This window comes from Indicator indicator, chromosome 20 (genome assembly GCF_027791375.1).
Source record: "Indicator indicator isolate 239-I01 chromosome 20, UM_Iind_1.1, whole genome shotgun sequence".
NCBI classification, from domain to species: domain Eukaryota; kingdom Metazoa; phylum Chordata; class Aves; order Piciformes; family Indicatoridae; genus Indicator; species Indicator indicator.
Genome location: NC_072029.1, coordinates 1,320,693 through 1,346,340, shown reverse-complemented (window position 1 = coordinate 1,346,340; position 25,648 = coordinate 1,320,693). Strand labels below are relative to the sequence as shown.

The 25,648-nt window shown below is 57.4% G+C and overlaps 2 protein-coding genes across 2 annotated transcripts; both read left to right on the top strand.

The window, feature by feature from the left end:
• Window positions 1-482: 482 nt before the first annotated feature.
• On the top strand, window positions 483-16,795 carry KLHL18 (kelch like family member 18). The gene is made up of 10 exons (XM_054389942.1): window positions 483-740; window positions 7,417-7,547; window positions 7,713-7,853; window positions 10,733-10,931; window positions 11,279-11,439; window positions 11,710-11,846; window positions 12,517-12,754; window positions 14,290-14,394; window positions 15,380-15,491; window positions 16,409-16,795. The coding sequence occupies exons 1-10, from the start codon at window positions 483-485 to the stop codon at window positions 16,793-16,795; spliced, it is 1,869 nt and encodes a 622-aa protein (XP_054245917.1).
• A 4,840-nt stretch (window positions 16,796-21,635) lies between these two features.
• CAMP (cathelicidin antimicrobial peptide) lies at window positions 21,636-22,901 on the top strand. The gene is made up of 4 exons (XM_054390138.1): window positions 21,636-21,809; window positions 21,886-21,993; window positions 22,093-22,176; window positions 22,791-22,901. The coding sequence occupies exons 1-4, from the start codon at window positions 21,636-21,638 to the stop codon at window positions 22,899-22,901; spliced, it is 477 nt and encodes a 158-aa protein (XP_054246113.1).
• The last annotated feature ends 2,747 nt before the right edge of the window (window positions 22,902-25,648 follow it).

Here is a 25,648-nt window from a genome sequence, read left to right as displayed (position 1 = left end):
AGGAAATAGCAAGTCACTGAGCAGTCAAGTTTAAAAATACACCCTTGACAAATGTTCAGCTGCAGGTTTTGCTCTTTATTAAGAAGAACTGTGGGCAAACACTCGATGAAAATTCTTTGCAGTGTGGTTCTGCTTGGAAAACTGAGCATGTAAAATGAGAAGGGCCCGGCTGTTCATCAGCTTCTCTGGTGTACCAGGCACATCGGTGTTTGCCAGTATAAGATTTTCTCCCTCCTTAGCCTTTCAAAGCAACGTTATCATAGGAATATGAGAGGGATTTTCTTTGGGAAGGAGGAGGGACAAACCCGCTGGGGGAAGAGGGTGACGACAAGGCCCCGAGGAGGAAGCGACTCCCGGGAGCAGTCCCCGTGCCTCCCCTACCTGCTCCTCCTCCTCAGGCGGGCCCGAGCAAGGGGAAACGGCGGCACGGCGGCAGAGGACGCCGTTACCATGGCAACAGACGCGTCCGGTCTCTCCCGGAAATGGAGAGGCGGAAGCGGGTGGGGTGGGCGGAGGCCGCGCTACGGCGGCCGGGTGGGAACAAGACGCGGGGGAGGCGAAGCGAGACGGGAGCGGTTGGGAAGATGCTGGAGGCGGCGGCGGCTGCAGCTGCGGCCGCTGATCCCGAGCTGGATCCTGAGGATTTGGTGCATTTCTCGGTGGGCGATTTGCCCAGCCGTGGTTATGGCGTGATGGGCGAGATCCGGCGGCAGGGCAAGCTCTGCGATGTGACCCTCAAGGTACGGCCCGGCATGGCCCAGGGGGGCTGGAGCACCCTCTGCGCTGGTATGTGACGGGAAGCTGGGGGACGCGCCCAGCGCCTGAGTGAGAATTGAAGGGCTCCCTCCCGACCTCCAAGGTGGAGCTCAGAGACTCCGGGTCCTTGGGGGAAAGCTGGGGTACCCCTCGGTCTTTGGGGGGAAGCTGAGGGATTCTTCTGCTACCTGAGGAGAAGCTGAAGGACACTCCCAGGTCTCTAACCAGGACCTGAGGGAACCCGTCTGGCCTCTAAGGGAGTCCCACCCTGGTCCCCGCGGTCTCTAAAGGAGAGATGAGGGACGCCCAGGGCCGTTTCAGGGGAGAAGGAGGCAGCTGGGGTCTCCTCGGGTAACTTTGATGGGTGGTGGGAGCCAAGGGCCCCTCGGGTGGGGGATAGGGTGGGAGCTGAGAGCTGTCCCCTGCCCGTGGCTTTTGACAGTGGAGAAGGGCAGTGCCGAGACCTCTCCCAGCCCCCTCGGTGGGGTGTCAGGGGGTGCTGGGCCTCCCCAGCCCTGGGTGGGGGCCTGTGTGAGGGTCTCATGGGAGTCAGGGTGGTGCTGAGCACCTCCAGCCCAGGGCAGGTGCTGGTGACATCCTGCCCTGACGCTGGCCCTCACTATGGGCACAGGGTGGGAGATGGAGTCTCAGTCTCTCCTGGAGCTGTTGTGGTTTTTCCAGCAGCCAGGCAGAACGATTCACCAAAAAAAACCAAAACAAACCAAAAAAAAAAAACAAAACAAAACAAAACAAAACAAAACAAAACACCAACAAATTAAGCCTTATTCTGGGAGGAAACTTGGGCTCCTCAAACACCTCACCCTGGTTTGGTGGTGATCACAGCACTGGTTTGGGAGGTCACATTCTGGGTGGGGTTGGTGCAGGCTTATGGACCAAGCTCTGCTCCAGCCCGTGGGAGAAGAGTCCTTATTGCTAGGAAACCTTTCCTTGTAGCTTCCCTGCAGCAAAGAAATGAATCTGTAAGCTCAGTAAATCCTCAACTCTGTCTTCATGGCTCTGTGGGGGTGGGCTGGAAGGGCTTGGAGAGCAGCTTGTGGCCAGCACCAGGCAGGAGATGCTGGAGTCCTGCAGGCCAGGAGGAGTGTGGGTGTGCCGTGCAATTCCTAGGCTGGCTTGAGTCATTCCTGAATTAACTTGGAACTTTAATTAAACCTGAAGGTGTCTCCCAGCCTACTCATGCTGAAACTTCTCACTTAGCTCCCACAGAAGGAGCTGGCAAGGGTTGTGCCTGGGGTGGAGACCACGAGGGTGCCTGCTCAAGCTGCCTCATCCCTGTGGATCTGCTGGAATCGTCCTGGGAGGGGGACTGGAATCCTGCAGGCTGGAGGAATGCTCTGATGTGAAGAGCACAGCCCTGGGCTGATCCCTGACAGATATTGCTACCTTCTAAGACATGGGGTCTGAGATGGTCTGGACCAAACCCTGGGCCATAGAATGATAAAATGGGTTGGGTTGGAAGGGATCTGCAAAGGGCATCTAGTCCATAACCCTGGGCAGCCTGAGCTGGCTGGCAGAGTCCCTGCTCACTGCAGCAGGGGTGGACAAGATGACATCAGAAGGTCCCTTCCAACCCCATGCAAGCTGTGAATACTGTGACAAAACTGGTTTGAGGTGGGAAGTGCCATGTGATTAGATTTAAACAGTGTGTTACTGAGGTGGCTTCATGTGGTAGGAGAAGATTCTCAGCTCCTGCCAGCCCCACACCTCTTCAGTCATGGTAGTGAGCTGGCTGTGGGTCCCCATGCTGGGGCTGGGCGTGTTGGAGGGAGACAGTGGTGAAGCATGACCCCAGCCTTACCTCAAATAAACTCCTGGTCCTGCAGAACTCTTCAGAACAGGTTTCCATTCCTGTAGATTTACCATGCTTTGACTTATCTCACTTTGCCTTGAGGCAGAAGGAACTCTTTTAAACATTTTGAGAGGTGAAGGAGCTTTCCAGACCAGTGTCAGAGTGAGTGTCCTGATGGTGTTGGGCCCCTTCTGGGGGGCATGAAGCAGAGTGTGGCCAGCAGGTGGAGGGAGGTTCTCTTCCACCTCTACTCTCCCTTCCACCTCTACTCTCCCCTAATAAGGCCACAGCTGGAGGACTGGGTCCAGGTCTGGGCTCCCCAGTTCAAGAGAGACAGGGAACTGCTGGAGAGAGTGCAGTGGAGGCTGGGAAGCTGCTGAGGGGCCTGGAGCAGCTCTATGAGGAGCAAAGGCTGAGAGCCCTGGGGCTGAGAGCCTGCAGAAGAGAAGTCCAGCATGGTGCAGAAGGAGCCTGCCAAGTGAGTATCCATCACAGATGGTGTTTGAATGCTCCTTACCCAAAATGAAGGTAGGAAAAGCACTGAAAGCGTTTCAGATCCACACCTGAAGCAAACCTTGGTGGTTCCTGCTGAACATTGCACCACTCCAGTGAATTTTTTACTTTTTTTTTTTCTTTTTTGCAATCTTAATACTTTTAGGTTGTACCTCTAGAGAAAAAATAAAGCTGCCAAACACCACTTTGAGGCCAGAAGTTGGGTTCTCCTTGATGCCACCAGCTCCTGAGGGAGCAATCAGTGTTGCTGCAGCACACTTCAGGTTCTCAGTGGCCTCTCCAGTGAGGTCAATGGCTGTAAATGATTCTCCAGCCCACATAGAAGTGTTTGCCGTACAAACAGGCCTAAAACTGTTTAGGAAGCAGCACTGTTCTGCTTCGTTTGTTTTAATTACTCCCCTGGTCAAGCCTGCCCTGAGTAGCAGGGGCAGAAGCTCTGCTCCTTCCTCACCAGCTCATCTCACTGCAGGAGGTGCTGCTGCTGCTGCTCCTGCAGCTTGTGGCAGCTGCTGGAGGTGGGATGAAAAGCCTGAAGTGCTCATCTGAGTGCTTCCCTCAGAGCTACAATTCCTCACACTCAGCTCAGGGAGTTCACTGGCTAAAGATGAGGCAGCAGTGTGCTCAGCTAGCCAAGAAGGGCACCAGCAACCTGGCTTGGAGCAGCAGCAGTGTGGCCAGCAGGAGCAGGACACGGATTGTCCCCCTGGACTGGGCACTGGTGAGGCCACAGCTCAAATCTTGGGGTCAGTTTTGGGCACCTTGCTCCGAGAAGGACATTTAGGAGCTAGAGCAAGTCCAGAGAAGGGCAACAGAGCTGGGGAAGGGTCTGGAGGACAGGGCTGGTGAGGAACAGCTGAGGGATGTGGGGGTACTGAGCCTCAAGCAAAAGAGGCTGAGGGGAGACCTTCTGGCTCCCTGCAACTCCCTGACAGGACGCTGGAGCCAGCTGGGGCTTGGTCTCTTCTCCCTAGTATCAGGTGATATAATGAGAGGAGATGGCCTGAAATTGTGCCAGGGGAGGGTTAGGTTGGACAAGAGAAAGAATTTCTTTGCTGCAAGAGTGGTCAGGGATTGGAAGAGGCTGCCCAGGGGGGTGGTGGAGTCCCCATCCCTGGAGGTGTTCAAGAAACCTTGGGACAGGGCACCTGGGGCCATGGTGGTGTTGGGTTGCTGGTTGGACTTCATGATCTCAGAGAGCTTCCCAACCAAAACAATTCTCTGATTCTATGAAGTCTGTGGCTGCTTCTCAGGATTGAGAGCCAAGTCTCACAGGGCAGTGGGGGAGCTGTGTGTCCTTGCAGCAGCTTAGAAGGGTTCACAGAGAGCCAGAGCTCCTCTGCAGGTGGATTTGAAAAGTCCTTTTCTATTCCTGGCTCGTAAATAGCTGCAGGTCAGAGCTTATAGAATCACAGCCTGGGACCTTTCAAGGTCATCTAGTCCAACCTCCCTGCAGTCAGTGTAGAACATTTCTTCCTTCTCTCTAGGGTGCTGAGACCCTGGCCCAGGCAGCCCAGAGAGCTGGGAGCTGCCCCATCCCTGGCACCATTGCAGCTCAGGTTGTTTGTGGCTCTGAGCAACCTGCTCTGGTTGCAGCTGTCCCTGCTGGCTGCAGGGGAGGTTGGTCTGGATAAGCTCTAAAGGTCCTTCCCACCCAAACCAGTCCATGCTTCCATGATTTAATTTTCCCTGCTCCCTCACGTTCTGCCCAGCAGAACTCTGCTGCCACAGCCTGGACAGGAGGTGAGCTTCTCCTGTGGCCTCTCTCTGTGACTGGAATGCCAAGGGAAGAAGATGTGGTTTGTGTTTTGAGATCTCTGACAGGCTTCTCAGCTCTGCAGTGAGACAATGCCATGAAAACAATGGATGCCTTCATTACACCTACACCAGTTTGCTCTGGAGAAAGCTCCTTTGTAGCCTGGGACTTGGTAAGGTGGTGTGGAGGTGGCAGCTTTAAGGGAGAGCTTTAATTACCCACTTAGAGAACATGCTGGAATGGAGCAGGGTGAGAGCTTGTGGTTGGGAAGGAGGATTTGCAAGCAGTGCTGCTGTCCTTGTTTGTGGTAAACAGCCGACAGAAAAAGGTGCAAAGGCTCTTCCCAGTGAGCTGCTGCCTGCCCCCTGGGGTGTTTCTCTTTTTGCTGCTGCTTTAAATAGCTCCTTCTGGCTTAGTGATGTGGAGATGATTGAATTTGTGGTGATTTCATTTGTGCCTGGAGACAGTCCTGATCTTCAGGCTCAAAACACAAAGGGGATGGGGCAGACTCTTGTCAGTGGTGCCCAGGGACAGGACAAGGGGCAAGGGACACAAACTGGAACCCAGGAGGTTCCAGCTCAACAGGAGGAGAAATTTCTTTGGTGTGAGGATGCTGGAGGCCTGTCCCAGGCTGCCCAGAGAGGTTGTGGAGTCTCCTTGTATGGAGAGATTCCAAAGCCATTTGGCCATTGTGCTCCTGGGCAAGCTGCTGTGGGTGCCCTGCTTGAGCAGGGGTTGGACTGGCTGAGCTCCAGAGGTCCCTTCCAATTGTTATGGGTCCTGGTTGTCGTGCAGGCAGGCACACAGGGCCAGCAGCTGGCTGCTCAAGCTGGCTTTGAAACAACCCTGTCACAGCTTCTGCAGCAGCTGAATGTGCTGTTGTTTGGTAAGGGCAATATCCCACTGGCTTGTGGCTCTTGTGTAGTGACCAATTCCTCTCTGGTTTTCCATGTGTCAGGAATTTTACCTTCTAGACTCTCAGCAAGTTGTGTTGCCTGAGTGTGAGAGATCTGGGTGGAGACAAGGGAGAGAAGGGGAAGGGAAGGGCAGGAGGGAGAAGGGAAGGGCAGGAGGGAGAAGGGAAGGGCAAGAGGGAGAAGGGAAGGGCTTCTTGGATGATGTGGCAAGTAGAGGACGTCCTGTGCCACCAAATCAAATCTCAGAAGGGAGAATCTTGTTTAAGCAGAGAAAAAGGGCAGTTCTGCACCAGCCCAGATGAGCATAAACTGGTGTGAGTTAGGTTAGACTGGGAATTAGAGGGGGGGGAAAGAGCTCTGGAGCAACAGAAAGAAGCAAAGCCAAAGGCTGTGTAGCTCAGAAGAGGTAAAATATTGTCCAGCATCTGCAGGAGGGAGAAGTGGGAGTGGAGATCCAAGAAGCCTCTGAAGCATCACTCTGTATGGATCAAGGTAGAGGTGGTGAAAGTGAACCTGCAGAGAGCTAAAGAGGATGATCCTGGGTGAGTTTCTAGGTTATAGTGAGGTGGCTGTGAGGGTAAGCTGAAGGTGGGTGATGGGTGCCCAAGAACAGCACTTGGGGTGTAACCTCTAAGCCAGTTACCAGCTCAGGCTGATTAATCCTAATACTGGATGGCATCAGCAGTGATGTGGCCAGCAGCAGCAGGGCAGGGATTGTCCCTCTGGACTGGGCACTGCTGAGGCCACATCTCAATTCCTAGGGTCAGTTTTGGGCCCCTCACTCCAAGAAGGACATTGAGGGGGAGGAGCAGGTCCAGAGAAGGGCCACAAAGCTGGGGAAGGGTCTGGAGAACAGGAAGCTGAGTGGAGACCTTCTGGCACTTTGAAACTCCCTGAAAGGAGGTTGGAGCCAGCTGGGGGTTGGTCTCTTCTCCCAAGGAACGCGTGACAGGACAAGAGGTCAAGTTGCCCCAGGGCAGGTTTAGGTTGGACATGGGGAATCAATTTCTGCCCCTTGAGGGTTGTCAGGACCTGTCCCAGGCTGCCCAGGGCAGTGGTGCAGTCCCCATCCCTGGAGGGGTTTCCAGGCTGTGGAGATGTGGTGCTGAGGGCTGTGGTTTAGTGGTGCCCTGGCAGTGCTGGGTTAAGGTTTGGACTCCCTGAGCTTAAAGGTCTCTTCCAAACAAAAGCACTCCATGATTCCATGTTTGTCAGCTGACAGGGGCAGGTTGTTACCTGAGGCAGGGTCACAGGGGAGCATTTTCTGCCTGGAGCAGCTGGAGGAAGCAGCTCTGGGTGTGAAATCTCCACGTGGAGGTGAAAACTGCTCTGATTTCTGCAAACACGTGGTGCTGTGGGCCTGGGGGTTTCCAGTGTGGAGATGTCCTCCTCTTAGGCTGTAATACTGTTAGATCTTGGCCTGGGTGACCACTTGTGGTGATTTATGGGGCTGGGAAAAGGGATTCAAAGGTTAGAAACGGAGAGAGGCTGCTGCTCTGTTAGCAAATGGGAATTGTCCATCCTTGGTAGCTGCTGGGCTGGTGGAGCTGTGCCGCAGTGAATCATTTGGATGGGTGGTGGATGGTGGTGGTCTTCCCTCCTCTCTTCTCTCCCTTTTGTTTTGGTGATGATCTTCCCTCCTCTCTCTTTCCTCTCCCTCCCTTTAGGTAGGGGACCATAAATTCAGTGCTCACCGGATCGTGCTGGCAGCTTCCATCCCCTACTTCCATGCCATGTTCACCAATGACATGATGGAGTGCAAGCAGGATGAGATTGTCATGCAGGGCATGGATCCCAGGTAACATCCAAACATCCAGAGGGACCAGGAGCGTTCTGCAGGCCTTGCCCTTGGCCTTGCAAGGCTTGGAAACCCTCCTGTCTGTGTGAATGGGGCTAGAAGAGGGTTTTCTGTTGGGTGCTGGCTTCACTCCAGTGGATTTTCTGTTTTTCTCCCGCTTTTTAGTGCACTGGAGGCTCTGATCAACTTTGCCTACAATGGTCACCTGGCCATAGACCAGCAGAATGTTCAGTCTCTGCTGATGGGGGCCAGCTTCCTTCAGCTCCAGAACATCAAAGATGCTTGCTGCACGTTCCTCAGAGAGAGGTATGGAGATGTCTGTTGGCTATGCTCTGCTCCCCAGAGCTGGGAGGCTTCAATCCTCTGCCTGGCTTGGGAGGGAGCAGGATGTCTCCTGCCAATGTAACCACAGAGTCATGGCAGAGTCTGGGTTGGAAGGGACCTCTGAAGTTCATCCAGTCCAACCTCCCCTGCAGCCAGCAGGGACAGCTGCAACCAGAGCAGGCTGCTCAGAGCCCCAAACAACTTGAGCTGCAATGGTGCCAGGGATGGCGCAGCTCCCAGCTCTCTGGGCAACCTGGGACAGGCTCTCACCACTCTCATGGTGAAGAATTTGTTCTTCTCTCCAGCCTGAATCTCCCTCTCCCAGTTTAAACCATCAGCCCTTGTCCTGTCACAACAGGCCCTGATCAAGTCTGATCAGTTGCTTGAAGCACTGAAGGCCACCAGAAGGTCTCCCTGGAGCCTTCTCTTCTCCAGGCTGACCAAGCCCAACTCTCAGCCTGACCTCCCAGCAGAGGGCTTCCAGCCCTGCCAGCATTGCTGTGGCCTCCTCTGGCCCTGCTCCACCAGGTCCCTGTCTGTGCTGAGGACTCCAGAGCTGCCCCAGCACTGCAGGGAGGGTCTCAGCAGAGCACAGCAGAGGGGCAGAATCCCCTCCCTGCCCCTGCTGCCCACACTGCTGGGGATCAGCCCAGGACATGGGTTGGGTTCTGAGCACTCCTTGTCCAGCTTCTCGCCCCCAGCACCCCAGATATTTTGTCTCTCAAGACTCACCACCCTCATCAACTATCAAATAACTCATCTGACTTGTGAGATACTCCAGCTGGGACACGATTTAAGGCCTCAGCCAGCCATGGGGATTAATATCTAAAGCAAATCTGGGTGAACACCTCCCTTTTTCAGCATTAACTCATCACAGGAACAGAGAGACTTAGCCAAGGAGCTGGACAGGAAACTGTGGCAGAGCCTGAAACTGATCCCAGATTTTTGTTTTCCGATTCCCTTGGCAGTGTTTGGCTTCAGGGTTGTTCCAGCATCATGTTCTGGGAATGGAAAAGCTCTTTGGAAAGCTACCACATGGCTCTTGGCTCATGCCAGGGAGACTTACATGTCCCGTTCCCCCTCCCTTCCCCAGCTGGATGCTGCTGCAGCTGCTCAGGGTGTTCCGTGGCGTGATGTTAACCACCCCTCCCACGTCAGCAGAGCTGGCTCTAGGGGAGAGAGATCCTAAACCCATGGATCTGGGAGGACAAAAATGTCTAAGATGTCTCACAACAGTCCCATGTGCATCCTGACCTCCTGCAGCCTGTTTAAAATTGAGTGATGTCCACTTAGAGAGGGGAATCTCTCTTCTTTGAGGGGCTGGCTATGACACCACGCTGGAAGGAGCTGGGTTGTGTTGATTTCTCACTCCCTTCCATCTTTGGGTGGTGGGGTTGGTTTTGTTGGGTTGGGGTTTTTTTTGTTTTGTTTTGTTTTGTTGTTGGTTTTTTTTAATCTGGATTAAGACAAATGATTTAATTTCTCAGATTTAGCTGCCACAGTTCTCCTCAGTCTCCAAGAAGCAGCTGAGTGTCCTAAGGCTTCTCATTTCTGTTTAGCAACAAGCAAGTGGTGGTGTCTGACCATCCTGCAGAGCTGGAGCAAGCACCCTGAGCTCCCTTCCTTACATGGAATTAAGTTGTGGGTTGTTTTCAGTCCTCTCCAAGCCCTGAGAGTCATCCTCAAGTGAAGGTTCTCTCCATCATAGGTTCATAGAATGGTTTGGGTTGGAAAGGACCTTCAAGATCATCCAGTTCCAACCCCACTGCCATGGGCAGGGACACCTTCCACTAGCCCAGGTTGCTCAAGGCCTCATCCAACCTGGCCTTCAACACCTCCAGGGTGAGTGAGGGGCAAGAGGATTGGGCCAGGCTCTTGTCAGTGGTGCCCAGGGACAGCACAAGGGGCAAGGGGCACAAACTGGAACCCAGCAGGTTCCACCTGAACAGGAGGAGAAACTTCTTTGGTGTGAGTGCTGGAGGCCTGTCCCAGGCTGCCCAGAGAGGTTGTGGAGTCTCCTTGTGTGGAGAGATTCCAAGCCCCCTGGGCATTGTGCTCCTGGGCAAGCTGCTGTGGGTGCCCTGCTTTAGCAGGGGTTGGACTGGATGATCTGCAGAGCTTCCTTCCAACCCCAACCAGTCTGTGGTTATTGCCCCAAATCCCCACCAGTAGCAGCCCTTGTGGAAGATGCCTGTACAGGGCAGAGCATCTTGTTTGGACAGGAGCATCCAGGACCTGTTCCTGTTTCTGCAGCACACATGACTGTGGCAAATAATCATCTCCTCCAGCTTCTGCATCCCACCAAGCAGCTGCCTGGCTGTGCTGGAGACAGGCTGGGATCTAAAGTGGTGCTTCTCACTGTCTAACCTCCAACTGCAAAAGCATCTCTGGTGCTGAACCTCCTTAATCACATGAAATGGCTTCAGGAAGCTGTGGCAGATGCAGGTCTGAAGTCCTTAGGCAGGATGTGAGGTGAAGACCAGAGGCTGATGGCTGCACACTGCTTAAATCCAGCTTTATTCAGTGCTGGAGTTCAGAAGGTGCTTGGGAGAGGGCATTGCTGTGCTCCATGCTCCCCCTCAAGTGACAAGCTGCCTTCAGAGCCAGCTGAGTCTCTCCAGTGGCTCCTTGGCAGGGTCTGAGTGGACATTTTGGAGTTGTGGTTTCCATCCTTTGGCTCTGCTGTGGATTCACCTTCAGATCCCTCTGTCGATACCTGAGCCACAGCCTGCCAGCCTTGAGGATGACAGCTGTGGCTTTTCACCACATCTGCTACCCTCTGAGGCTTGTGGCCTTCACGGAACCTGCTCCATCCTTCCATAACTGGTGGCACTTTTGCTGCCCTCCTGCTCCCCTCGCAGGCTTCACCCCAAGAACTGCCTGGGCGTGCGGCAGTTCGCGGAGACCATGATGTGTGCTGTGCTCTACGACGCTGCCAACAGCTTCATCCACCAGCACTTCGTGGAGGTCTCCATGTCTGAAGAGTTCCTGGCACTGCCTTTTGAGGATGTCCTGGAGCTGGTTTCTAGGGATGAGCTCAACGTGAAGTCTGAAGAGCAGGTGGGTACCTGGGGTAGGTCTCAGCAGAGGTCGTTGGTTTCCTTTTGAAGGGCCTCTGCTCAATCAGGAGTGGAATGCGGCCTTGTTCCTGGTGGGAATGGAGTTGGGAAGATGCCCTGGAAAGTGAGGGGATCACAGGATGTTAGGGGTTAGAAGGGACCTGGTCTACAGGTGGCCTTCCTCATCCAACCTGGCCTTGAACACCTCCCCGGGCAGCCTGTTCCAGCGTGTCACCATCACGGTCAGTTTGTGCTTTCTTCTCCATCAGACTACTAGCAGCAGTTGGGATTTGCAAGGGAAAAAAGAAAAAAGCCAAGCTAGAAGTTCAGCTGGCCACTTTTCCCCAGGTCTTTGAGGCTGCCTTGGCCTGGATCCGATACGACCGGGAGCAGAGGGAGTCCTTCCTGCCAGAGCTGCTCTCCAAGGTCCGCCTGCCCCTCTGCAGGCCTCAGTTCCTCACCGACCGCGTGCAGCAAGACGACCTGGTCCGCTGCTGCCACAAGTGTAGGTGAGCTTTGGAGCGTGGGGGCCCTCAGTGGGCTGGGGGCAGGAGGAACGTGGCTTTGGTGCTCTTGGGGGCTGAAATTCTCTCTCTGGACACCGCAGATCTATCCAACCCCAAACCACCCTCCCCGGCTTTAATCCCGCAGCAGTCACGTTGCCTTCTACAAGCGTTGGCCGTGGCGGGGGGGGAGGTCTGTTGGTCAACTCCACATCTGCTTGAAGAAGGTTGTCATGGTGTCAGCCAAGCTGTTGAGCTGCTTGGCTCTCACCTCAGGGACCTGGTTGATGAGGCAAAGGACTATCACCTGATGCCGGAGCGCCGGCCGCACCTCCCTGCCTTCAAGACGCGCCCGCGGTGCTGCACGTCCATCGCAGGGCTGATCTACGCTGTCGGAGGGCTCAACTCAGCAGGTACCTTGCATGGCTGCTCCCCAGGCTGGGGCATGCAGCCTGCTCTGGTGGGTAGGGTGATGGGAGCAAGGTCTTCCCTCATGGGAAGCGCTGAGTGGTTGCTGCTCCTCTGTGCAGCACACTGAGCCTTCCACTGGCAGCAGAGAATAGAATGGTTGAAGTTGGAAGGGATCTTGAAGAGCCTGGAGACCAACCATGATCGGACTGAACCATGTCCCTCAGCACATCATCTCTGCCTCATAAACACTTCCAGGGGTGGGCATTCAACCACTTCCCTGGGCACCCTGTGCTAGCCTTTGAGAACCCTTTCAAGGGAGAAGTTTCTTCTAATGTCCAACCTTAACCTCCCCCTGGGGCAACTTGAGGCAGTTCCTCTGGTCCTGTCACTTGTTCCTTGGGAGAAGACACCAAGCCCCGCCTGGCTCCAACCTCCTTTCAGGGAGTTGCAGAGAGCCAGAAGGTCTCCCCTCAGCCTCCTTTTCTCCAGGCTCAACCCACCCAGGTCCCTCAGCTGCTCCTCCCCAGCCCTGGGGCACCATCCCAGGTTGCTCAAAGCCTCACCCAACCTAGCTTTGAACCACCTCCAGGGAATGGGGGCACACAGACCTCCCCAGCCTCCCTGGGCCGCTGGAGGATGCTTTATCAGGTCTTCCTCTTTTAATTTGAGTAGCAAATTTCTACGCAGGCGACTCCCTGAACGTGGTGGAGGCCTTTGACCCCATTGCCAACCGGTGGGAGAGGTGCCAGCCGATGGGCACGGCGCGCAGCCGCGTGGGGGTAGCGGTGCTCAACGGCCTGCTCTACGCCATCGGCGGCTACGACGGCCAGCTCCGCCTCAGCACCGTGGAGGTGTACAACCCAGAGACGGACTCCTGGTCCAAAGTGGAGAGCATGAACAGCAAGAGGAGGTCGGTGCTGGCTTGGTCTGGGTGCCTGTGGCTTGGCTGTTGGGTTTTCCACCCCTAGTCCTGGGTGGCGAATGAAGGCAGGAGCCCTGTGGCTGTACAGCAACGAGGTGGCAGACATGCAGAGAATCCCAGAAGGCCTCCCAGAAGTCCTTTACTGCTGCCTTGCAGAATCCCCAGCGTTACAGAGTCTTAGAGTCCCCCTTACAGAAGTAGTCCAGGAGCCCTTACCAGGCGAAGCAGCTAACAGAAGTCCCTAGCAGCGTCCCTAGACGAAGCCCTTGCCAGGCAAAGTAGCAACTAACAGAAGCAGAAGTCCCTAGCAGCCCTAACCAAAGATCCCTAACCTAAGTCCCTAACTGCTGCTGGTGAGCTACCAGGATGCTGAAGGGCCTGGAGCACTGGCCTGTGAGGAGAGGCTGAGAGCCCTGGGGCTGGTCAGTCTGGAGAAGAGAAGACTGAGAGAGGATTGAATAAATGTTTATCAATATCTGAGGGCTGGGGGTCAGGAGGGAGGGGAAAGGCTCTGCTCACTGGGAGCTTATGCTGTGCTATTTTGAGAAGCCACCTGTGAAGTGGTGTGGCCATCCCGTCTTCCCCACCACAACGTGGGAGCCACTTCCGTGTTTAAACATCTTCTGGCACCCAGGGATCCTGCTGTGGTTTTTCTTTGTGCTCAAGTGTGGTCACCACAAGTTATCCAACAGTTTGTTTCTCCTCAGGCTTTGCAGCACTGCTTTACCATAACAACTTTGTCTGACTTGAGTGTTGTGGTCCCAGATGATGATTGCTTGGGAAGAGCAGGCCACAAAGCAGCTGAGAACATGGAAACCTGTAGTAGCAAAGCCCAAGTTTTTTCCATAGCAGTGAGGTTCCTGGAGCTTTTCCTACCACAAGAGGCAGCTGCTCTTCCATGATTGGGTTGTTCCACCTTGTAGGGTGCTCTTGTGTGGAAGGCAGTGTGGGTGGTTGTACAAACTGCTCTGCTCCTGCTGTAGTACTGAAGTTTTATCCTTGAGGATTGTGTTGCCAAGCTTTTAGCAGAAGCTTTGGTGACCACATCCTGAAGGTGGGATTCCACTTTCATATCTGAAGTCTCATTTGAGCCAAAGAATTGCTGTAGAAGGTGGAATCATGAGGTCAGGCACCTTGGTTTAATGAGCTTTAAGTCTGACAGCATCTCCTGAGCTGTGCAGTGTGTCCCTCACCAGAGATATCTCCAACCAGCAGCAGTGGGGAGGTACTTCATGGAATTACTGGGATGCTGGTTCAGGATTTGGATCAAAATCATAACACAGAGACAGGTTTTGACCCATGAGCTGGGTCAAAATGTCTCCCTGTGTTCTGATTGAAGTCCTTGGATCAGGAACATGAGGGCTGCTCATGCCACCAGCATCTCTCCTGACCTGGGAGCTCAAGCATTGAGCTCTTGAGCGGCCTGCAGGGTGAAGCAAGAGGAAAAGGAGGAGGTTTGGTGGGGTGAAGGAGGTGATGGCAGCACCTACAGCCATCTGACAGGGTTCTGCTCTTCCTTGCAGTGCCATGGGAACAGTGGTGCTGGATGGTCAGATCTACGTCTGCGGTGGATATGATGGAACCTCATCCCTCAACTCTGTGGAGTCCTATTCTCCAGAAACAAACAAGTAAGAGCTCCTCATGCAGCTCATCCAGCTGCTGGTGCTGTGGCACTGCTGGAGGTCCAGGATGTCACAGGGATGATACAAAAAAGCCTTTATGTCCTGACAGCAGAACAGCAGCATTCCTCAAACAAGGAGAACAAGCCCATGGCTTACATCAAATGTGGTGAAAGGAGGTGGTGAAACCCAGGCCTAGAAAGTCCAGTTGAGTGAAATTGGAGAATCACTGAATGGTTTGGGTTGGAAGAGGTCTTTAAGATCATGGAGTCCAACCATGAACCCAGCACTGCCAGGGCACCACTAAACCATGGCCCTCAGCACCACATCTCCATGGCTTTGGAACCCCTCCAGGGATGGAAACTTCACCACTGCCCTGAGCAGCCTGGGACAGGCCTTGACAGTCCTCAAGGGGCAGAAAGTGTTCCTCATGTCCTAAACCTCCCCTGGGGCAACTTGAGGCCATTTCCTCTGGTCCTGTCACTTGTCCCTTGGGAGAAGAGACCAACCCCCAGCTGGCTCCAGCCTCCTTTCAGGGAGTTGCAGAGAGCCAGAAGGTCTCCCCTCAGCCTCTTCTCCAGGCTGAACACCCCCAGATCCCTCAGCGGCTCCCCCCCCAGCACTGTTCTCCAGACCCTTCCCTGGCTTTGTTGCTCTTCCCTGGACCTGTTCCAGCCCCTAATGTCCTTGGGCTGTTCATGGGATTGGTGTGACCCAAGTGCAAAACCCAGGACTTGGTCTTTTTGAACATCATCCCATTAGCCTCTCCCATCCAGCCTGGCCAGATCTTCCTGTAGAGCTTCCTGACCCTCCAGCAGACCAACACTGCCACCCAGCTTGGTGTCATCTGCAAACTGACTGAGGGAGCCTCAATGCCCGCATCCAGGTGGTGGATAGAGACTGAAGAGAGCTGGCCCCAGTGCTGAGCCCTGGGGAACACAGAACCACTAGCAGTTAGCAGGAGCTGTGCTAACCTCTGCTCTCTCCTGGCCAGGTGGACAGTGGTGACCCCCATGAGCTCCAACCGCAGCGCTGCCGGAGTCACCGTCTTCGAGGGCCGGATCTATGTCTCAGGAGGACATGATGGGCTGCAGATCTTCAACAGTGTGAGTCTGATGGCTCCTGGCAGCAGAAACTCAGCTGCTGCAGGGAGCTGAAGGGTCAGGTTGGGATCTTCTCAATGCTTATCAATGCCTAAAGGGTGGGGGGCAAGAGGCTGGGGCCAGACTCCTGTCAGCAGTGCCCAGTGCCAGGGCAAGGGGCACAAACTGGAACAGGAGGTTCCATCTGAACAGGAGAAGCTTCTTTGGTGTGAGGGTGCTGGAGCCCTGTCCCAGGCTGCCCAGAGAGGTTGTGGAGTCTCCTTCTCTGGAGAGGTTGCAAACTCCCCTGGGCATTGTGCTCCTGGGCAAGCTGCTGTGGATGCCCTGCTTTAGCAGGGGGTTGGACTGGCTGAGCTCCAGAGGTTGCTTCCAACCTGCACCATGATGGAGTACTATGAAGGCTCTGTCCCCCTTTCCCTGTGCATCTGAAGTGCCAGAATGGTTTGCACCCCCAAATCCTGTCATTTTCAGGACCCTTCTTGCTCAGGAAGGACTGAGCTGAGAACTGGGCTGGAAGTGCTGAGGCTGAATGGAGACCTTCTGGCTCTCTGCAGCTCCCTGAAAGGAGGTTGGAGCCAGGTGGGGGTTGGTCTCTTCTCCCAAGGAACAAGTGACAGGACCAGAGGAAATGGCCTCAGGTTGCACCAGGGCAGGTTTAGGTTGGACATGAGCAACAATTTCTTCCCCTTGAGTGTTGCCAAGGCCTGTCCCAGGCTGCCTAGGGCTGTGTTGCAGTCCCAATCCCTGGAGGGGTTCCAAAGCCATGGAGATGCGGTGCTGAGGGCCACGGTTTGGTGGTGCCCTGGCAGTGCTGGGTTGGCTTCCATGACCTTAAATCTCTCTTCCAACCCAACCAACTCCCCTCTCTGTGCCAGGCAAAGCCTCCCTCACTTGCCCACACTGCGTGTCTCCATCTGCAGGTGGAATACTACAACCAGCACACGTGCAGCTGGCACCCTGTCTCCAGCATGCTGAACAAGCGCTGCCGCCACGGCGCCGCCTCACTGGGCAGCAAGATGTTCGTCTGCGGCGGCTATGACGGCTCCGGCTTCCTGAGCGCGGCCGAGGCCTACAGCTGCCCGGCGGAGCAGTGGTACCTGCTGGTGCCCATGGGCAGCCGGCGCAGCCGCGTTTCCCTGGTGGCCAACTGCGGCCGGCTCTACGCCCTGGGGGGCTACGACGGACAGTCCAACCTCAGCTCCGTGGAGATGTACGACCCCGAGACCGACCGATGGACCTTCATGGCCCCCATGGTGTGCCACGAGGGAGGGGTGGGCGTGGGCTGCATTCCCCTCCTCACCATCTGAGAAGGGAGGAAGGAAGGGCAGTGGTTGGGGGGGGGTGGTTGGGGGGTGGTGGGACACACACACACACGCATCCCCCCTGTCCCCATCCTCTTGAGGGCGAGCCGAGGAGAGCTTCGTGGTGCTCCAGTGTCGCTCCCAAACCTGACAGCACAACCTCCCACCCTTAGGTTTTTGTGGGGAGGGGGAGGTGAAGGTCCTGAAAGCTCCAGCCCATTGAGATCTGGTGTGTCCCCCTGCTGGTCCCACCCTACCCAGCTTCCTCCAGCAGCTTTGCTGGCAGCTGGGGTTGAGCAAAGCCCTCCTCTCGCTGCTGGGTTCTCCAAACACAATGTGTGGTCTGGTTTCAGCTGCACCTTTGGGAAGTGCCTTGTGGGAGGCTGAATTGTGACATCCCAACGGCCACCTTCGTGGCTTTGCAGATGGGTCTGTGCCTTCCAGCAGCAGCAGCAAAGTGGCTCTGACAGCCCCAGGCTTCTTCTGGCTGTTGTGGCGGCTCCTCTGCTGGGCACCGGTTGGTTTCACCTGGCTTAGTGAAAGAGAAAGGGAAAAAAAAAATCCCTCCAGGGTCAGTTCCTGGCCCAAGCTCTGCTCTTTGAGGTGCTTCTTGCACAAGACCTGGTTGGGCTTCTTGAAGGAGAAGCTTCTTTCACCTCGATGGGGAAAACTTCTCCACAAGAGCCACAGGATGGAGAAACTAGGAAGAGGAAAAGTGGTCAGTTAAACCATCAGGTCCTCTTCAGGAAGCTTTGGAGGAGAAGCCCACTCCTAAACTAAGAACCAGGCTTAGGACCTCAGAATGGCCTAGGTGGAAAGATGTCCCTGAAGGTCAACACAATGACTCTAGAAATACAGCAGCAGGAGGCAGCTGGAGCAGAGGGGGGCCAGGATGGGCAAGAAAAGCCCTGGTTGAGTTTGTCCCCTGCTGTGCCAGCCTGAGGAACTGCTCTCCCTGGTGGGGACAGGGCCACCTTGTGCAGCACAGGCAGAGAAATCCTGTGTGGGGACACAGTGGGAGAAGCTCTGCCAAGGGCTGGGGGGAAACTGGGGAGTTGGTGGAGCTGGCACAACCATGGCACTGGTGGGATCCACACAGGTGCTGAGTTTGTGGTATCTGGCCCAGCCCTGTCTGCATCAGCTCTTCTCCTGCATGAATGTAAGCCACCACCCTCCAGGCTTCTCCACTCCCCTGTCCTTTCTTCAGCAAAGCCCAGGGACGGGCACTCGACACTAATCCCACCAGCAGCACCCGAGGGACGAGGACCTCACCCCTTGTCCTGCCTCATTGCAGCAGTTTGGGGTGCTCAGAGCTTTCTCCTCCTGTCCCTCACCTCTTCCCCAGCCCTGTCCTCTGCTTGTTCCCAGCCCTGGGCTTCCTTTTGGGTGTAGATGTGGCTGTCTGTATAGTGGGGTACTCTGTATAGCTGGGGTGTATGGTGAGCTCAAAATGTGCTGTGGCAGTAGTTGTCTCCTTCCCTCCATTCCCACCTGGCTCTCAGCTGCTGGCTTCACTGGAAGGGGGCTTCGTTTGGGGGGTTCCATGCTGCTAAGACTTGAAAAAGGACAAACCCTACCCCCACCTCTGCCCAGTGGAACCAGGAAGAAGTCTCTTTTAAAGCCACGAATCACAGAAATCACCTGGCTGGAGCCACCATGAGGGTTCTGCAGAAGGACCAACCTCCATGGGAAGGACTGTGTTGGATTTTTCCATCTCTCCCCCTCATTTCTCCTGGCTCAAGTGCTGCTGGGCTGGGGGGGGGAAGTTGTGAGGCTGCCATGGCCTCAGACCTGCTTCTTCTCTGCCACCACTCAGCATCTCCTTCTCCCTGTGGTCACCTTGTGCAGAGGAAGCTTGGAGAAGCACGAGGCTGGTTGTCTTGTCCCGTCTGGGGTCCCTTCTCCCTCCCACCTGGGGCCTTGTGGCCAGCAGAAGGGGAATGTTGGATCAGCTGTGCTTTGATGGCATCTCTCAGTGGCTCAGAGACCTGCCAAAGCTGGGGCTGGGGGTGACCTCCAGGCTCCTGGGCTGCTCAGCACCACAGTGATCCCAAGTGGACTTGGACATCCCTTTGGTATTTCATTCCCTGGGGCTTCCTTTGCTTTTCCATTGTGGATGGACCAAAGAGAAAGGGCAGCTCCTGGCCCTGCAGCACCTCTGCTCTCAGCTTCAAAGTGTCTCTAAGGGGACAGAAAAATCAGGAATGTGGGGGAAGCAAAGCCCTGATCAGCCAGGGGATGGACACTGGGAGAACAGGATCCACTGGCTGCCATCCCACATCCTGGAATTCAAGGGAAACAAACCCAAATCCTGCAAAACTCATTAAAGATCCTCACCATTCCCACACGTTTCTGTGTCCACAGGTGACCCATGCTGCGCTGCATCTCTGCCACCCTGTGCCCACCACCCCTTCTCCTCACCCCAAAGCAGGGCACTTTTCTGGGCACTTTTCACCCCCTGGCAGGTGCTGCTGTGTCTGGGGAGGGGACAGGGAGGCATTCAAGGTGCTCCCCAGTGGGAAGGGGGATGTTTGGGTGAGTCTGAGCAGAGCAAGAGGGATTTCAAACATCCCAAAAACCTGGGAAAAATGAAGAGGGGAGTGAGCTCCTGGGTTTTCTGTCCATAGGAGCGTGAAGCATCCCAAAAGTGGGGAAAAATGAGGAAGAGGAGAGGAGGCTACTGGGTTCTCTTGTCTGTAGGAGCCTAAAACATCCCAAAAGTGGGGAAATGTGAGGGAGAGGGGAGGAAGGTCCTGGGTTTTGTGTCTGGGAGCCAAGAGGATGCTCACACTCCCGGAGCAGGGATGCATCCCACGGGCACCATCCTGCAATCAGGAGCAGGCGAAGGGAAGGGGCCGCAGAGGGGAAGGCTCCGGCATCTCCGTGTCCCTGCCGGGGTTGGGTGGGCACCTGCCAAGGAAAACACAGGAACACGATCCCACCCCCACGGCTGAGGGGCCCGTGTTTATCCTGGAGGAGAATCCAGCCCAGCCAGGGGCCCCTCAGCTGATTCTAGAGCTGACTCCCAACCGAGAGCCGATTCCTGCCGCTGTGCCCAGTCCGTCCCCATGGCGCTGGTGCTGGGAGCTGTGCTGCTGGCGGCGGGCGGCGTCGTCCCCCCGGGGCTGCCGGCTCCCCGGGACCTGGCCCGCTCCGTGCTGGAGACACACGGCCAGGAGCTGAAGCTGCTCAAGGTGCTGGCAGTCAGCAGGACGGTAGGAGAGGGGTGGGAACGGGGTGGATGCCCCCAAATCTGGCACCCAGCTGGGCGGGAACCTTTCCCCAACAGCTTTGGAAGCCACCGATGGCTCCGTCCTTTCCCTGCTGGCTCCATCCTTTTCCCATGGCTGCATCCTTTCCCTGCTGACTCCATCCTATTCCCAACGGCTCCACACTTTGCCCACTGGCTCCATCCCCTTCCCTTCTGGCTCCATCCTATTCCCACTGGCTCCATCCTCTTCCCTGGTGGCTCTACCCTGTTCCAAGTGGCTCTGTCCTGGCCTGGATCAGCAGTGGTGTGGCTCCATCCCCTCCCTGCTGGCTCCATCCTTCTCCCATGGCTCCATCCCTTTCCCCCCTGGGCAGACCTTCGACTGGGGGACCCATTTCAGCCTCAACTTCACCGCCCGCCGGCCTGCCTGCCCCCGGAGCCTCCCTGAGCGCCGCGGTGCCAGCTGCCAGCCCCGGCCGGGTAGGGTAAGCCTGGCACCAACCCCCTCCCAGAACACGGATTTGGGGACACAAAAAAATGTCCCCAGGTCACTCAGGGTCTCTCCATGCCCCAGGTGCAGCAGTGCCGGGCACAGGTCTCCGTCTTTGCCTTCCTCCCTGACGTGCCACTGTCGATGGTGGAGTGCGGCCAGGAGCTGGTGAGGCCCCTAGGTGCCCCCACCCTTGGCATGGGGGACAGCAGTGGGGATGTGCCCCACACTCTGGGGACATTCTCTGGCTGCAGGGTGAAGCCCACCCTCATTTTTCCCTCCCAGCAACCTGGTGGCAGCACCCAACCTCATTCCTCCAGCAGCCCAGGTCACCCATCATCATCATCATCATCATCATCATCCTCCTCATCATCCTCAAGGCCACCACCACGTCCTCGCCACCCTGCTGGCATGTAACCCCCAAGGACACCCTGTGGTCCCTTGTCCCCAAAGGAGCTGCAATAAAGCTAGCTGGGGGTCATGTGTGAGCTTGTGTGTGGGGTGACACAGCTTGGGGATGTTGGGCAACAGGGATGGGGCAAGGATGGGGTTGTGCAAGCCCAGGGGGCACCTACCCAACATGGGCAACATGCCCTTGATGTCTACCTCAATCCCTGCAGGTCCCTGTGTCCCCTCAGTCCCTCCCTCTGCACCCTGATGGGGTCCCCAAGGGCTGGTGGTCCACTCAAGGGGCTCTAAAGGTTAGGGGGAACCTGTGGAGCAGGGTTGTGCCCCCAAAGAGGTACAGAGATGCCACCAGCCACAGCTGGATCATGCTTGCAGTCCCCCTGGACCATGTCCTCCCCCAAATAAACTGTCACTCTGTCACCCCACTGGGGTCCCTGAGGGCTTGTGGCCCCAGAAATCTCTGACCCCAATGGGCTCTAAGGGCTGGGGACAGCCTGTGGAGCAGGGCGGTGTCCCCAAAGAGGACCAGAGATGCCACCAGCTCCATGGGGAACCTGTCCCAGCAGTGGCTCAGGGTCCTTCTGTCCCATGTCCCCCCCTCATCCAACTGTCACCCTGTGGGCTGGGGCCAGGCATTTCCGGGGGGGGGGGAAAGCTGAGCCCTGGGGGGAAGGGGGTCCCCAACCTCCCTGGGTGGGGATAAAAGGGCACCTGGGGAGGTGGCCCTGGGGACAAGGATGCCGAGCTCCTGGGTGCTGGTGCTGGTGGTGCTGGGGGGGGCTTGTGCCCTCCCTGCCCCTGCCCCCCTGGCCTACACCCAGGCGCTGGCCCAGGCTGTGGAGTCCTACAACCTGCAGCCCGAGGTGCAGAACATCTTCAGGCTGCTCAGCGCTGACCCGGAGCCCGGCCCGGTGAGTGCCACCCCCCTCGGGACACCCTCCTTTTGTCACCCGCCTCTGACCCCCCACCCGCGGGTTGCCCCTGCAGGGCGTGGAGCTCAGCACCCTTCGAGCACTCAATTTCAGCATGATGGAGACCGAATGTGGCCCCAGCGCCCGCGCCAGCCCCGACGACTGCGACTTCAAGGAGAACGGGGTGAGGAGGAGGAGGGACACCTCCTGGAGGGGCTTCTGGGGGACCTCGCCTCAGGGTGGCCTCACCTCAAGGTGACACTGGGTGTCGCCCCCTCCCCAGGTCATCAAGGAGTGCTCAGGATCGGTGCGCTTCACTGAAAGCTCCCCCGAGATCGACCTGCACTGCTCCGATGCCACCTCCAACGTGAGTTTGGGGGCAGTCCAAAGGGCACCACCCACACTTGGCACCCACGGAGGGTGGGGTGGGGGGGTCCTTTCTCCTGCCCCAGAAGTCTGCTGTCTCCAAAAGGACACCTTGATGTCCCCATCCCACTACAACTCCAGCCCAGCCCAGGGATGGTGGAGGGTGGGATGGGGGGGGGGGAGGTCCTAAGGCACCCATGGGGACCTGCGTGTGGGGTGCTGGGTCCTAAAAGGGTGCTGGGGTTCCAGGTATGGGTGGGGTTCCGGGGTGGAGGATCCTGGGTGCAAGATCCCAGGAGTGGGGTGATACAAGAGTCCTGGGCACAGGATCTCAGGGATGGGGTCCTGGGTGCAGGATCGTGGGTGTGGGATGCTGGGTCTGGGATCCTGGGGGCAGGGACCTGGGTGCGGGGTCCTGGATGAGATCCTGGATGTGGGATCCTGGGTGTAGGTCCCTGGGTGTGGGATCCTGGGTTTGGAGTTCTGGACGGGATCCCAGATGCAGGATCCTGGGTGTGGGGTCCCACAAGAGCCCCGAGCACACGGTCCTGGGTGTGGGGTCCCGGCTGCGCTCCCCGCTCCTGACCCCGGCCCCCCGCCGCTGTCCTCCCGCAGCCGGTGCTGGTGCAGCGGGGCCGGTTCGGGCGCTTCCTGGGCAAGATCCGCCGCTTCCGACCCAGGATCAAGTTCGACCTCCACGCGAGGGGCTCGGTGGGCTTCGGCTGAGCCAATAAAGGTGCCCGTGGTGGCCGCAACAGCTGAGCAGGGCTCCTGGCTGTCCCTTGGGCTGATGGGGGGGAAGCCGAAGGGCAAGGACTTGGCCGTGGTGGGACACGGGGCCAGCACCGGGGACAGGGCACAGCTGCACGCCGGGAAGCCCCCAGAGCATCTCCCACCCCTCCAAAACAATAGGAGCCGTTCTCATCCCACCCTTCACCAGCACCATTGTGCCGTGGTCCCCACAGTGTCATGGTGTTCTGTCCCCCCCAAACTGGTGGCACTGGTGGAAGGGAGGTGTAGGAGGGGGGCAGTGGGACTGTGAGCCCCTCAGACTGATGCAAGAGGAGAATCCTGGTGGGGTTCAGGTCCTGAGGGTCCCCCCACCATGGTGTACCCCTGCCCTGGGGCGTGCAGCCCCCAGCCTCAGCTGGCACCAGGGGCTGTCAGCAGTGGTGTGGGATGGGGACAGTGAGACACAGGGGTGGGCTGCATGGGGACCTCCACACCCTGGACTGGGGTCATCACCCAGGGGCACCTTTGCAGCCCCAGCTCTGCTGTCTCTGTGGGACCCTAGGGATGTCCTCTCCTGCCCCCTCCCATCTCCCCCCATGGGCACATCACTGCCACCACAGGCTCCTGAGGGCCCTTCTGGTCCCCAGAGCATCCCAGGGTGCGGTGGGAGGCCCAGTCCCATGCCACTTGTGAGTCCCCACACAAAGCCAGTGCCAGGAGGAGGCTCCACGGAGCTGGTGGTGCTTAGCCTGGGGGGGGAGATGGGGGGGTGACTCTGCTGTCCCCACCCCAAGACCCTTCCCCATCAGCATCTCTCCCATCTTGTCCTCCTTGTCCCTGGTGCCCTGTGGGGTGACAGCAGCAGAAAAAGGCAGAGTGGGTCAAGGAAGCAGCTTTATTTGGGGAGGGGGGTGGCAAGGGTCAGGGGTGTCCCCAGGATGGCAGCTCCTCGAGGTGGGGGTGGGGGGTCTCATTTCCTCTTGATGGCCTTGAAATGGTTGATGTTGGTGGCCACTGGCACCAGCAGCCAGAAGCCCTTGACCTGGATATGCTGTGAGGAGAGGAAGGTGTCATAGGGAGTGAGATGGGATGACCATGAGGACCTCCCAACTGTCCCCTCCAAGCCCCCCAGCTCCCACCCATGGTGGAGGCCACACGAGTGATGCTGGGCACAGAGTGGGTGCCACACTGGGGAGTGGGCATGGAACAATCCTTGGTGGGCTGTGGAGAGTGGGGAGCTGAGGGTGGGGACAGCCCCAAGGGTGGGGACCCCACAGAGGTGGGTGGCTCCCCCATGATCCCCCCTCAGAAGGCTCTCACTCTATCACCCTTGAGGTCATAGGCATCAGGGTGGGCACCCAAGTGTGTGTCCCAGCAGGGAGCTGGTGGTGTGCCCAGGTGGTGGCACTGAGCAGGCTGAAGATGTTCTGCACCTTGGGTTGCTGGCTGAAGGGCTCCACAGCCTGGGTCAGCTCCTAGGCACATGCCAGGGGGGCAGGGAGGGCACAACCACCACCCACTGCCAGCACCACCAGCACCCAGGAGCCTGGCATCCTTGTCCCCAAGGCCACCTCCCTCTGTCCCCTTTTATCCCCTCCCAGGGAGGTTGGGGAACCCACCCCAGGGCTCAGCCTCCTCCTCCAGCCCGCAGGGTGACAGCCTGGGGGGGACATGGGACAGGAGGGCCCTAAGCATGCCCCAGCTGTGGGTGGTGGCATCCCTTTGGGGACACATCTGCACTCCAGGGGGTGTCCCCAGCCCTTAGAGCTCCTCAGGGGGGGATTTGGGGGACCACAAGACTCTGGAGACCCCAGTGGGGTGCAGGGGGTTCAGGGTGACACAGGGACCTGCAAGGACTGAGGTGACCCCAGGAGCACTGCAGGGACATTTCTTGGGAGCAGAACACCCCGGGGGGAGGCACAGAGCTGGGGGAGGGTCCCAGTGGTGTCATCCACTCAGGGTTTCAGGACTGGGAGGTTGAGCCTGCCATGGATCCAGATGTTCCTGCACTGGAAGAAGCTCTTGACATGCTCCTTGAGCTTGCTGAAGAACCTCTTCAGCTTGGAGCTCCTGATTCGGGGGTGCTGGGGGGAGGAGGAGGGACACCAAACCTCAGGGGGATGGGTGGGGAGGTCTGGGTGCCCCCTCCCCCTCGGGTGACAGGGTGGGGACACATTTTGGGCACTTTCTTACCAAAGCAGATCCCTTCTTGCAGGAGAACTCCACCGTGGCCTGCTGCTGCTCCAGGAAGACCCAACCCTGGCAGTGTACCAGCGACTGTGGGGGAGGGCAAGGGGGCACAGAGGAGAGGATGCTGAACCTCTGCCGTGCCTCAGTTTCCCCCCCCCCCCCGCTGCTCCCCAGCTGGGGCCGCTGCATCCTCACCGCGAGCCAGAGGCTCTCGCAGGGGCTGGTGGCGGTCCCCGGGGCGTGGCAGGAGCTCTCCTCCATGGTGAAGTTCAGCTCCTGCCGCTGCTGCAGGGCCAGGGCCTGGGGGGAGAACACATCAGGGACCCACAGCACCACTGGCCCCAACGGCCAGCCCTGAAATGGGATGGATCCAGCCCCCAGCCCAGCCTGATCCAGCCCCAGCAGGGGCCAGGTCCAACCCAGAAATGAGGCACACTCAGCACCCAGCTGGGTGGGCTCCACCCCTGCAGAAGGTCCAGATCCAGCTCAAAAAGGGGCCAGAGCCAACCTGGAGATGAGCCACACTCAGCACCAAGCCGGGTAGGCTCCGT

Bases quoted from the DNA above. Each gene is read 5' to 3' on its own strand.
- CAMP (XM_054390138.1), top strand. From the start codon at position 21,636: ATGCCGAGCTCCTGGGTGCTGGTGCTGGTGGTGCTGGGGGGGGCTTGT. The intron at 21,994-22,092 runs GTGAGGAGGAGG...CCCCCTCCCCAG, and splicing joins GCGACTTCAAGGAGAACGGG to GTCATCAAGGAGTGCTCAGG. The intron at 22,177-22,790 runs GTGAGTTTGGGG...GTCCTCCCGCAG, and splicing joins GCTCCGATGCCACCTCCAAC to CCGGTGCTGGTGCAGCGGGG.
- KLHL18 (XM_054389942.1), top strand. From the start codon at position 483: ATGGAGAGGCGGAAGCGGGTGGGGTGGGCGGAGGCCGCGCTACGGCGG. The intron at 741-7,416 runs GTACGGCCCGGC...CCCTCCCTTTAG, and splicing joins TCTGCGATGTGACCCTCAAG to GTAGGGGACCATAAATTCAG. The intron at 14,395-15,379 runs GTAAGAGCTCCT...TCTCCTGGCCAG, and splicing joins TATTCTCCAGAAACAAACAA to GTGGACAGTGGTGACCCCCA.